This window comes from Pelodiscus sinensis, chromosome 28 (genome assembly GCF_052426305.1).
Source record: "Pelodiscus sinensis isolate ZL-2025 chromosome 28, ASM5242630v1, whole genome shotgun sequence".
NCBI lineage: Eukaryota > Metazoa > Chordata > Testudines > Trionychidae > Pelodiscus > Pelodiscus sinensis.
In genome coordinates this window covers 15,630,819-15,644,169 of record NC_143079.1, presented here as the reverse complement: position 1 = coordinate 15,644,169, position 13,351 = coordinate 15,630,819, and the positions used below count along the sequence as shown (strand labels likewise).

At 46.8% G+C, this 13,351-nt stretch overlaps 1 protein-coding gene and 1 non-coding gene across 4 annotated transcripts in view; both read left to right on the top strand.

Annotated features, from left to right (window-relative positions):
- Positions 1-1,046: 1,046 nt before the first annotated feature.
- Positions 1,047-1,117, top strand: TRNAG-CCC (transfer RNA glycine (anticodon CCC)). Its single transcript has one exon. It is a non-coding gene; the product is annotated as a tRNA-Gly (tRNA).
- A 213-nt stretch (positions 1,118-1,330) lies between these two features.
- TIA1 (TIA1 cytotoxic granule associated RNA binding protein) overlaps positions 1,331-13,351 on the top strand; it is a 30,795-nt gene continuing 18,774 nt past the window's right edge. Inside the window, exon 1 of one of the 3 annotated variants that reach the window (XM_075910964.2) lies at positions 1,331-1,633. In XM_075910964.2, coding sequence (XP_075767079.1) covers positions 1,608-1,633 — 26 coding nt within the window. In that variant the 5' untranslated portion in view covers positions 1,331-1,607. The remainder of the gene's footprint in view (positions 1,634-13,351) is intronic. The other 2 variants (XM_075910963.2, XM_075910962.2) reach the window with 2 other exon arrangements.

Sequence of the window (13,351 nt, the reverse complement as noted above, 5' to 3'; positions counted from 1 at the left end):
AGACATTATTGTTGTGAAGGGTGTCTTGTTATCTTCACTCTTATTTCCGTTATTCTAACTTCCTCAGAAAAGAAGAGCCAGATCGGCCTGGCTGCAGCCGTGTGCAGAGTTTGAAAAAATTATCTAATGTTTTATTTTCAAGGCCCCGCTCCTGCAGGGAGTGGCCCTCTACACTGGCACAGAGTTCCACTTGAGTCAGTGGAGCCCACTGCACAGGTTCAGGAGGCCCATCCGGGAGGAATAATTTGCAGGATCAACTCTTTGGGGGTGAAAATCACATAGCATGGAGAGAGGGATGTTATTAGGGGTCATGCAGGAAAGGCACAGCAGAGCAAGAACCTAGGGGTTTCTGCATCCCCTGCATGCTGTTTGCTTGTACTGTTTATGCATAATTCTGCACAATGTATATTAAGGATGTAAAATTTAAATTATTTAGCTAATCAAATAGTCGATGCAATTTGTATTGGCTATTTGATTAGTCGATAAGGGCACTTCCTCCTTTGAAGTGTAGCAACAGCTCCTATCCTTCCCCCTGAGGCTCAGCTTTGGGGAGCCTACTCTATCACTCTAGCCCCCCTACCACCCACATACAGGGGCAGAACACACAAAAGCTACTAGCCTGGCCCCCCCAGGCTCTGGTGTGCAAGGGGAAGGTGAGGAGTGTCTTTCTCCGTCTAAGTCATGTGGTTCTCACTTTGCTTCTCACTTATGTGTGGTCCCCGACTGATTTTCTTTGGGTCAGTGGCCCAGACCCAAAAAAGGTTCCCCACTCCTGCCCTAGGACATGTTCTTGTTGCAGAAGTATAATTATGTGCACTGTATATTATACCTAAAACTAAATGATGAATTTGCATATAGCCATTGTTTGTTAGCATGGTAAGGCAGATGACCACACTTGTGCTAGTGCTGGTGTGTGCTTGAATCTCTATTACATGCATAGAGCTCTGCGTGGATGCTGTCAATAAACAACACTGAAATGATACATAATATATAATTTTAAGTTTTGTAAAGCTCATCAGCAGTGCGGCCAAACAGCTTTTTCATCTGCGCCGCTGGTGTAGTGGTATCATGCAAGATTCCCATTCTTGCGACCCGGGTTCGATTCCCGGGCGGCGCACGATTTTTTTTTTTTTAACTCCTCCTGCCTGTAATTAGCTATTAATTGGAGCAGCAGAGGAGCCAGCAGCGCCCCGCAGGGAAAGGTAGAAGGGGATCGCAGGAACATTAGGAGGCAGGAAAGAACCGCACCGCCACCAGATGGCAGTGCGCATGCGCCACAAGAAAGCGGACAGAAAAGAACCCGGCGGAGGGAGATCTCAAAAGTTTAGCGTGGCGCGCATGCGGCTTCTGGTTCCCGTGGGTGCGGAGGGAACGGGACTCAGAGGTCATCAGTGCGCAGGCGCTTGGTGCCGGCCGGCCGGTTTCCTCCCTGCGCATGCGTTGTTGCTCCCCCCTCCGAGCCGGCCGCGCCGGGCCCCTTCCCCCCGCCGCCGCCGCCATTTTGAAAGACGCATCGGGGCTTATTGTCCGCCTTGTGGCTTCGCGGGCCGGTCGCGCGCGGGCTGCCCAGGTGCTGGGTGCGCCGCGGGAGGGGCAGCGGCGGAGCCATGGAGGACGAAATGCCCAAGACCCTGTGAGTGGGGGGGCGACGCCCCGCCCATTGTTCGGCCGCGCGGGGGGCTGGGGCTGCCTCAGCCCGGGCAGCTCTGTCCCCGCCTCCTCGCGCAGCTGGGGGGGCTGCTTCCTGCGGGGGAGGGGCTCCGATGGCGGGAGGGGGCTGCTCGGGGGGGGCTCTGTGGGGGGAGGGGGCTGCTGGGAGGAGTTGCGGGGGGCGGCGGCCCTGTGAGGGGAGGGGGCTGCTGGGAGGAGTTGCGGGGGGGGGCGGCCCTGGGAGGGGAGGGGGCTGCTGGGAGGAGTTGCGGGGGGGGCGGCCCTGGGAGGGGAGGGGGCTGCTGGGAGGAGTTGCGGCCCTGTGAGGGGAGGGGCGGCCCTGTGAGGGGAGGGGGCTTCCCGGGGACGGGAGGGGTTTGCTCCGTGCTGTAGTTCTTTCCCAGGCGACTGTGAGTAAAGGGGGTGGGGGAGTCAAGGTTTGAAGTGTTCACTCAGACTGTACTGTGCCCCCCCTCTAGTTACAAAATACAGGACTATGTAGCACTTTAAAGACTAACAAGATGGTTTATTAGATGATGAGCTTTCGTGGGCCAGACCCACTTCCTCAGATCAAATAGTGGAAGAAAATTGACACAACCATATATACCAAAGAATACAGTCAAAAAAATGAACACACATGAAAAGGACAAATCAAATTTCAGAACAGAAGGGGAATTGGGGGGGGGGGGGGAAGGTAAATGTCTGTGAGCTAATGATAAACCATCTTGTTAGTCTTTAAAGTGCTACATAGTCCTGTTTTTTGTTTCAGCTACACCAGACTAACACTGCTACATTTCTATCACCCCACTATTTATTATGTCTTTTTCTGTGTAACCACTCCTTTTGTTTAGATGCTTGCAATATTCTGTTTTTAAGGCTTTGTTCTTTCCTTATACAGGGTTTTTCTTTCATCTTTCTTTTTCTCATTCTTATTACTCTATTGTTCATTAGTTTCTTTTTTGTTTCTTCCTCTTCTCTCTGAAAGACTTTTGTTGTAGTAGAGAAATTGTATGTACCCTTTCAGGAGCATATGGCTTAATTTGTGCCTGCTCGTATCTGTGGTGTTTAACACAATTTGCAAACAGGAAGCCTGACATTTAAAAGAATCCTGACTTCTAAGTGAGTGAAAACCCCCAAACAATCAAATGCTTGTGTATTAGAAAAAAAAACAATAACAACAGCCCAACTTTGCAATAGATTCCATTTCATGAAGACTGATTGTAAAGCTACTTAGGAAATGTACAGGAGTTTCATGTGTACATTTAAATGTGTATAGCTCCAGAGATAAGAGCTGTAATGGGTGTACTTTTAAAATAAGCTGGAATGGGGGTGATTGTAAATTGAGGAATGTTCCTTGTAATGTGGATATAATTAACACACTACCTTGAAAAATCTAGTTAACATAGCTGGCTCCATTATGGGAGAGCTGAAGATACAACTTGTCAAAATTCTTCCCACTTTCCTCTTCCTCACAGAAGTTTCCTTTGCAGTGGTTTCTAATGTTTAGACTTATGATTTCTCTGATCTCTAACTTTGTTGTTCTAGAAACTTGTTCTTTCAGTTAGGCCGCTGCCACCATCATCTATCATGGTATGTTCAGGAGTATTAAGATAAAGGTGGAAGTTATCAGAGAGAGTCAAAAGGGGGCAAAGTTCCTGCATTTGGCTTTGATGCTTTGCACATGTTTCATGGACATAAGTATCTTAGCTGACTTCCTGCATAGGAAAACAGGACTCTGGCCTATGCCAACTTTTCTAGTTAATTTTCAAAGTGGTAAGGTGAACACTCTGTTGAATATTGTTAAATAAGGTCTCATTGTCTTTTCAGTTTCAGCTGCTTGAAACATGGGACCATCTGTGTTCATCACATTCTTACTCCCATATTCTAACTTTTTTTGTTGTACTTTTTTCCTCTGTTTCTTATATTGAGTCTTGATTTTTAATGGTCTCACAAGTTACTTTGAGTGTACTGCTTCTGCTTTAAAGAACTACAGGCAGTCCCCGAGTTACGCGGATCCGACTTATGTCGGATCTGCAGTTACGAACGGGGCCGTTCCTCTCCCTGGTCTCCAGCAGACCAGGGAGAGGAAGCAAAGCGGCGGAACACGTGGGCAGCGGACAGGGCTGTCCGCTTCCCACGCGCTCCGAGGCTTGGCTCTGCTTTGCCCCCCCCCCTCCCCGTCCCTCTGGTCTGCAGACCCGGGGGGGGGGGCAAAGCAGAGCCAAGCCGCGGAGCGCCCGGCCAGCTGACAGCCCAGATGCGTCTGGGCTGTCAGCTGATCGCGCGCTCCGCGGCTTGGCTCTGCTTGGCTCTGCTTTCCCCCCCCCCCCCCCCGTCCCCCTGGTCTGCAGACCAGGGGGACGGGGGGGGGCAAAGCAGAGCCAAGCCTCGGAGCGCGTGGGCAGCGGACAAGTCCTCCGCGGCTTGGCTCTGCTTTGCCCCCCCCCCCATCCCCCTGGTCAGCAGACCAGGGGGACGGGGGGGGCAAAGCAGAACAAAGCCGCGGAGCACGTGGTCAGCGGACAGCCCAGACGCGTCTGGGCTGTCCACTGCCCGCGTGTTCTGCCGCTTTGCTCCCCGTCCCCCTGGTCTGTAGACCAGGGGGACGGGGAGCAAAGCAGAGCAAAGCCACGGAGCCCGAGGGCAGCAGGACAGCCACGGCGCGTCTGGGCTGTCCCGCTGCCCCCGTGCTCCATGGCTTTGCTCCGGACACCTGTGGTACAGCAGCTGGGGCGCTGCCAGTTGGTCCCGTAGCGCCGCACTGGGCGCTACTGGACCAACCGGGCAGCACCCCAGCTATTCTGCCCCAGGCGTCCTGATTCAGCCACTGCTGGTCAGATTCGGCAGCGGCTGAATCAGGACGCCTGGGGCAGAGCAGCTTGGGTGCTGCTGGGTTGGTCCAGTAGCGCTGAGGAGCGGCGGCGCTACTGGACCAACCCAGCAGCACCCCAGCTGCTCTGCCCCAGGCGTCCCCAAGTCAGCCGCTGCTGAAACTGACCAGTGGCTGACTACAGGAAGCCCCTGCCCCGGACTTCCTGGAATCAGCCGCTGATCAGGTTCAGCAGCAGCTGACTTGGGGATGCCTGGGGTTCTTAAGTTGAATCTGTATGTAAGTCAGAACTGGCGTCCAGATTCAGCCGCTGTTGAAACTGATCAGTTTCAGCAGCGGCTGAATCTGGACGCCAGTTCCGACTTACATACAGATTCAACTTAAGAACAAACCTACAGTCCCTATCTTGTACGTAACCCGGGGACTGCCTGTAATTATCTGCACTCAATACATGCAGCTTATTGCAAAAGCCTAATGTTTCTGACCTGTAAAAAATAACAATTGAGCAACACACTGAGAATTGCATTTTCTTGAGTCAGTTTCAGGATAATTATAGCTAGATCTGGAATATTGTGACATTAATTTAAATTTTAGTGTACAATATTTATACAGGCTTTTGACTGTAAGGTCACTTTTCAACATATGATCTGGTGTTTATTCCGAATAGTTTTTGTAGGACTTTTGTGTATGGTTTTACTAAAACCTCCATCCATAGAAGGATTAAATAATGTTCAATCAGACTGTTTTGCTACGGTTTGATAGGACACTAATGTCTTTGGGTGTCTGTCAACTACTAAACTTTATCCTTCTGGTTTTCTTAGCATAGTTGTTTTTAGCAGCTCTTTCTGCAGAACAATTTTTTAAAACAGCCTTTTCTTTATGATGTTTATGTATTTCTAATGCTTTGGTGTGAGGTTGTTAGTCTTGATATTTTGACGTTCAGCTGGGCTAGATTGATAGCTATATTATTTAAGTAACTTAGTCTCTGAATAACATATTTATTTTTACATAGTAAGCTATGTAACCACTTCTTTTGTTTGTTTACAATATTCAGTTTGTGCCACTTGCAAAACTTCATAGAACAGTTTGCTTATGTAGCTATTGGATTCCTTAATATTGTTATCTTCAAAAAGGTCAGTTTGTTTAGCAGCAGATTTCTCAAGAAGATATATACTGAAACCTGCACTGAGAACATAAGTACCAATTAAGAGTATAGTTAGGAAAGTGAAAATCCATAGAATTCCCATATCTGGAGAGACTTTCCCTTCTCTGATGGAAACGTTAGCCATTCCTGCTCAAAGAACCATTGTTGTTAGTAACTACTTTTGAAATTGTTGAATATACATGCTTGTTTCTGACTTCAGTTTAGTTACACTTACAAGGAGTGTAGAACCAAATCCTTAATATATGTAACCTGTCATTGCCTCTTCACAGTAGCTGTGCTGTAGCTTTGTCTCCCTGTGGGGGTGGGGGGAGAGACCTGTAGAAATGATAGTGGAGTATTAATTTAAATATTAACACAGTGAACACTTATAATGTAGCAAAGTTTAACTTTGTAAACAGTTATCTGATAAGCCTGGGCTTATTGGTTAACTTTCACAGATACGTGCAGGCTCATTATACCACATGGGGAGTCAGCTTAAAAGATGGCTCCCAGCGTGCTCCAGCTCCTGGGGTGGCAGGTGGCTCCCAGCGTGCTCCAGCTCCTGGGGTGGCAGGTGGGAGCCTGTAAGCACAGGGAGCTTCCTGCTCACCCATCCTCTTCCCATGTAACCATGACATTTTCAGCAGTTACATGTTACTTAATTACTCTCATTTTAACATCCCTAGTAGTAAGTGCACCTAATTTCTGGTATACATGTACAATGCCAATAAAGCAGGGTTCTTGGTCATAGAGAAGGTGTGCGTCAACCCTGGTGTCCTAACTTTGCTAAATGGAATTCCTGTAGCATATTTGACTTTAGTAATAAATATGCAAAAAACATCAGTCCACTTCTAGGAACATTGATACCTGTCAACTTTACCTTCACATGGTTTCTCTGTTGGTGTATTGAAGCAACAGCTATGGAACACCACCTTCTCTACTATATCTTATGACTTACAATGATCAGGTTGGCATAGTGCAGTCTAATAGACTTTGGTAATTCTTTACTTCAGTTGCATGTGTAATATTTGAAATCTCTCTCTGTGTATATAAAAAAGTTTTTCCTGCCAGGTAACAGAATGATATCATCACGCTTTCTGGCTGGATAGAGGGGGGTTAGCGAGCTGTCAGTGCAGCCTCTTAGTCTGTTTTAAACTTAATACACATGTATACCTTTTAAGCATGGTTTCCCAATTAATATGGTCAATTTTATAAATGCTTGTTCTTAAGAACTTGCACACTTTTGCTTCATAAGTCTCTGAGCAGAGGTTTTAATATTCTAGGAATGTGTAATACCAGCCCAGAATTTTCTCTACCTATCTTTAGCCAATAAATGAAAAAAATATAAGCTATTAGTCATTGAGAATAGGTAGCAGAGAGACACAACTGTAGGAGTTAAGCTGTAATGTAAAGTAGAAATATTCCTGAGCTATCTTTAACCCATTTTCTCAGTTCACATTTCTTAGAAAACATGCATAATTTTACAACTTCCATTTTAGCTTTTTCCAGTAATTCTCACTACTGTCTATCAAGATACTATGTGTTTTTCTGATGATATACCTTTGGCATGTTCATTAAGACATTCTGCATATGCATAGAGAAATTCTAAGACATCAAAACTCAGTTCTTTCTGCAGATATTTGACGTTACTGACACTAAAATGTCAGAAAACTTGTAGCACAATTCATGTTGTAGATATTGATTCTGAAGGAACATATTTTTGCAGCTCCAACTGCAAAAGTTTTGTATGGCTGCCAAGAGATTATCCAGCATCCTAGAAACCTCTTAGATTGCTATTTAATTATGCAGATGAAAAGGCAACATTCACTGAATTTTCAATTAATAGGTATTCTGTTTCTAGTAACCATTCTGATTTTTATGCTGTTAATAAGCTAACCTTGAAATCAGTGCAAGGCTGTAATGCTATTTAATGTACAATCTATATATATTTTTTTTCCTGTGGGCCAACAGGATGATGTCATCAGCGCCCACAGGCTGGGGTGAAAGCCTACCTGGTCAAGGCAAGCCCCAGCCCCTCCCCTTCTGCCCAAACCCCACCCACTCCTAGAGTGGCCCTTCCCAGCGGCCACTGGGAGAGCTGAGGCTAGCCTGCTGAGGCTTCAGCCCTGCCCTCTCTCGAGGCTGAGGGCAGAGCTGGGGCTACTGCATTGCAGCCTCGGCCCTCCCTGGCAGCCAGTGGGAGAGCCGGGGCTGGTGTGCCATCACCTCGGTGCAGCCTTCCCCGGGGTCAGGGCCGGAGAGCTGTTAGTGGGATAGAGGGTGTAGCAAGGACCAGGCAGGAATGGAGTGGGGCTGGCAGGGTGCAGCAAGAGAGGGGTGCTCCTGGAACCAGGTATGAGGAGAGGCAGGGGACAGAGTAGTTGAGGAGGCATGGGGAGAAGTTATTGGGGTGCAGCGGGCCTGGTGTTTTGCAGGGACTGGGTGCGTATAGGGAGGAGCTAGCAGGATACAGTAGGTGGGAGGAAACTGCAGGGACTGGGCATGAGGAGAGGTTGTCAGGGCACAGCAGGCAGGTGGGTGCTGCAGAGTTCAGGCATGAGGAGGGCCCTTGACCCTGCCTCATGCCTCAGCCCTGCAGCTTCCCTCACTTGCTGCACCCTGCCAACCCCATCCTGTGCCTGCCTGATCCCTGCTGCATTCTCCACCCCCTGCTCTGTGCCAGCCCCATCCTTAGTCAGGCCGAGGGGAGTGGGCAGCCACAGCGCTGCATGCCTAATTTTGTGAACGCCACCTTCAACGTGTCCATGGTGGCCACCATGGACACATGTGGCTCGCCGGCCGAAGAGTGCAGATGGCAAGACCAAATCGGACCACTGAGTCAGGGTAGCGTAACAAGCAGGGGGCACAGCCTTCTAGTAATGCTTAAAATCCAATTCTAAATAAATCACTAGCTATTATTAGTGTAAGAATACATTTGATGTGGGGATGTTACTCAATAGGAATGTAAAATCCTTTTTAATCAGTTAGCTGGTTAAAAGTTTAACCAGTTAACTGGGATCCCACAGGTGCTGGGTCTGGCCGGGCTGCAGCTGCAGACGGGGGATTGCTTGGGCCTGACCCAACTGCATTGCATGGGGTGCGTGGGAGAGGCTGATCTGGCCAAGCCAGGCCTGGCTGCAGCATGGGTGGAAGCATTGCTTCATAAGGGTGACGCTTACTGGTCAAGCAAGTGAATGGCTACATCCCTGTTATTCAACTTATTACTGAACATCTTCTATAAAAAAAACCTTTTATTTTAATTACTCAGCCTAATGTCACTTTAAACATTATAACAACTTCCCTACTTATAGGAGAGATCTTTATTACTAAGAGGCAACTAAATCCTCGCTATAGTCAAAACATCACACACATTAGTCTTATCCTGATGAAATTGTCCGTGTCTAGCTTTTTAAAATACAATTCCTGTATTGTGCTTAAGTTGTCATTTTTCTTAATTTATTACTTTTTTATTTCTACTTGCAGATGGCCAGTATACATTAAATTCCAGTAGAACGTTAATCAAAGGCATGGTAACTGAGTGGACAATGTGTCTGCCTTCTACTTCTCAGATACTGAGTTTCTATTTTGTTCAGGTTTATAAGTTACTTAAGCCTTTTTATCAAGAACCATTTTTTTTAACGTACCTTAAGTAACTCTACTACAGGCAGTCCCCGAGTTACGCGGATCCGACTTACGTCAGATCCGCAGTTACGAACGGGACCCACCCTCTCCCTGGTCTCTAGCAGACCAGGGAGAGGAAGCAAAGCTGTCAGCTGTCTGCAGACCAGGGGGACGGGGAGCAAAGCTGCGGAGCATGGGGTTCTTAAGTTGAATCTGTATGCAAATCAGAACTGGCGTCCAGATTCAGCCGCTGTTGAAACTGATCAGTTTCAGCAGCGGCTGAATCTGGACGCCAGTTCCGACTTACATACAGATTCAACTTAAGAACAAACCTACAGTCCCTATCTTGTACGTAACCCAGGGACTGCCTGTGTAGGACTCCTACTGAAGAAATAAAAGCTATTCAATTCTGATTGCTTTAGCCGAAGTTCTTCTCCTCCTGAACTTGCTGCAATTGTAGGAAGTTTAATAGGAGGTTGTCACTTTATCGTTAACTTATGTTTTATCATCAAATCACTAATTGGACACAACCTGCATATTCTGGTGTTCGGCTGCAGTGCTAGTGGCCATTGGTATAGGAACCTAGATTGAGCAGGAAATTCACTATTTGTATTGCCTGTGTTTAATTTATTGTATTTTGTGTTTGGCACAATTTTTTGTTATTAAGATTTCCCATGTTAACTTTTGTCTGAGAGGGTGCAGTAATGGAATTTTTTTTAACGTTTTGGAGAAAATATGTGAAATTTCTGTGGATTATGTATGAAGTCTAAGATGGATTCCCAGGCTTTTTAGTTCTCTGTTGGCTGTAGCTGCTGTGAACCAAATTTTATGGAAATGGTGAATCCTGTCAAAAAGGAGTTTTGCATAATCATCCTCATTATGATGTCAAGTGGAGTTTAAGACACAAGGAAGACTGAATTAAATGATCCAATTAGCATACAAAATGTCCTTAACATGTATCTAAAATCAAACTGATAGGTTTAGTCAGTTTAACTATTATATGCAGTAGATTGCATATCTCCTGTCTTTTGGTCGTCAAATATAAACTAAAGTCAGGTTCTGAAATCCAAAAACACTGTTCCTTCTGTCTAGAAAAGCAAATACTTCTTGTTTCATGTAGTTTGTATCAGAAATAGGTGCTTGTGAGTTAGAATGATGGATCTTACACTCTGTTGAACTACTCTATGATGATTTTCCAGTTACAGACTAACTCAACTACCCCTCTGAAGCTTTTACTTGATGCTGATTAGGTCTCAGTATGTGGGTAATGACCAGTTCTGAGTGCCACATTTCAGGAAAGATGAGCACAATTTAAGAAGGTCTAGGGAAGAGCAACAAAAATTATTAAAGATCTAGAAACCTATGACAGAAGATCCAAAAAAATGGGTTTATTTAGTCTGGAGAGCAAAAGACTGAGGAGGGTGGGGACATGAGCTTTTAAGTACATAAAGGGTTGTTACAAGGAGGCAGGAGAAAAATTGTTCTCTTGAACCTCTAAGAATAGGACAAGAAGCAAAGGGTTTAAATTGCAGTAAAGGTGGATTAACTCTGAAAAGCACAGTGAATTGGCTCGGAAGGTAGTGAAGTCACTGGAGATTTTTAAAAACAAAGTTAGACAGGCAGCTGTCAATACTTAGTTCAGCTTTGGGTGCAGGGGATGGACTAGAAGAACTTTTCAGGGCCCTTCCAGCTATATGTTTCTCTGATTCTGTATCAGGTATTTAATAGAGTAACTTGTTAAACTGTTGCATTAGTAACCATTTTCTTTAGGTTAGTTCTGTTAATGGATTTTCAGTAGGTAGTAAAAGGTTGATTTTATGTAATTTGAATTTATTTTTAATTGTTTTTTAATTCTAATTTGTTATCCATTATTATCCAGATGATAGAAATGTGTGGTCTTGAGAAACAGAACTACCATATACTAGAGATGTTGTAAAGCAGGGTTTTTTTGTAAACATGTCACTGCTGAAAATCCCATACTGAGGGAAGGCAGCTTTTAAGCCAGCTCCCTGCAAGCACTGGATTCTGTGGCGCAGTCGTTCTCTCCCCACCAAACCCCCCCTTTCCCCGCACCTCTCTGAGGCAGCAGGCAAGAGCTGGTGCTCGCAGGAAGCGGACTTTCAGACTCTCCGCACTGGCTCCCCATTTGTGTAAAAGGCAGCAGCATGGGGGGCAGGCAGCTCCTGCAAGCATTGGCTCCCAACTCTTCCTCTTCCCCCACACTGCTGCCTCTGATAGGCAGCAACCCATGGGGGGGAAGGGAAGGGAGGTTTGTGTGTAACCGTTTAAACCAGGGGTGGCCAACCCATTCCAAGCAAAGAGCCAAGATATCAGTGGATCCAGTGCGAAGAGCCAGGGCAAAGTTGTCAAGCCTCCCCCCCTCCCCCAAAAAAGGCTGCCCCTTTAAGAAAAGGCGTTCAGAGGCTTTTTGGCCACATCAGGCTCCTGCCAGCCGATGCCCTCTTTAGTGGCTGCATCGGACGGCTCCCCTGCCACAGGGAGCCGGGTGGAGAGGGCCATTTTCGGGAGTGGTTTTATGAGCCATGGGGAGGGCTTCAAGCCATGGGAAGCCGTACCTGGGAGAGAGGGGGCGGGGGAGGGAGGGAGAAGAGCCACATGTGGCTTGTGAAGCACAGGTTGGCCACGGCTGGTTTAAACTGTCATGGCCCTACCATAGACAAGGAAGATTCAGTATTAGATACTTGAGATTTGCACAGGGATTTAACCTAGCTCCTCTTCAGAGTAATCTGCTATTCATTTCCTAATGAACACATTACACACTGGGACTGGACATTAAGTTCCTTTTTGAGTTAGGGCCTTAGTCTTTGGTTTGGTCAGAGGGCAGCTCCATCCCTGCAAGGGGCTCAGCATGGACAGGAGCTGCTCTCTTCCAGAGCAGCCCCTTTCCTTGGCAGGCCCCAGGTACCTCACAAACAGCAACCTAACATTTAACCGGGATTTTACATCCCTAGTTTCTACAGTACCTTCCATAGTGGGGGGGTCTCAGTTGAGGGGTAGGTACTACCATAATGCAGATAATACATGCTGTAGCCTTCATCCAAGCCAGAGTTGAAGCACATTGGTAAGGCATAGTGTGGAGAACGGCTCACCTTAGAGCTCCAATCCTTGCAAGGAGTTCCTCACTTAAAGTCCTGTGCTCACATGGAGCCACACAGAAGTTAATGGAAATCTGCCCAGTCACACATCCATGCACATGGAGCTTCTTGTAACATCTGGACCTAACTGTTCTTTGGTTTCCAAAGCTATCAATCCAACATTTCTGACAAGCAGTGGATTTGAATGGGAAAATGTAATCTCTGCCAGTAGTTCCCAACCTTTTCAAGTATACAGACCCCTTTTCAACTTGTATTCATTTCACGAACCTCCCCCCTGCCAGTGATCCATTTTTGCTAGTCCAGCTAAACCCTTCCCACCACTCAATAGCTTTTGAATGGTTAGAAAGGGGTGACATATTCAAAAAATAGGAGGAAAAAGGCAAAAAAGTGACAGTCGCATCTTGTCAGCTTCAGTGTGGTCTGAGGGATATGCAGACTGCAGGGCATGGAACTTCTCAGGTCCCGTTGACTGCTGTTTGCCCACACTGCTTCCTGGCCCCTTCGTCCCCTGCCCATCCACAGAGCGAGGGGGCTCTCATGGCCAAGGGGAGCTGTGGAGCTGCCAGCTCTTCAAGGGCGGAACTTTGGGGTTGCAGCAGACGTGCACTCTGGATCACGGCTTGCTTTTGATCCCATTCCCTGAATGTTAAGGGAGTAAGGGGAAAGTGCTTCCATCTCGTGCATGCCTCTCACACACCGGCCAGGCATGAGAGGCATGCAAGCACTTTCCTCATGCTCCCTTAACTTCTAGAGAATGGGATCCAAATCAAGCCATGTCCCAGCACGCAATGCTTCCGCGCCTTACCTCCCCCATATGCTCTGGGGAAGAAGAAAAGTAAGGATTGAGCCCACCATGCAATTTTGGTTTTATACTGTACTCAACACTGTAGTATCTGAACACCTTAATATTGGTGTATCTCCATAGTCTGGCGTTACAATGTAGTTTAGATGTACATATAATACAACTGAAAACTACTCAGAACAACTGTT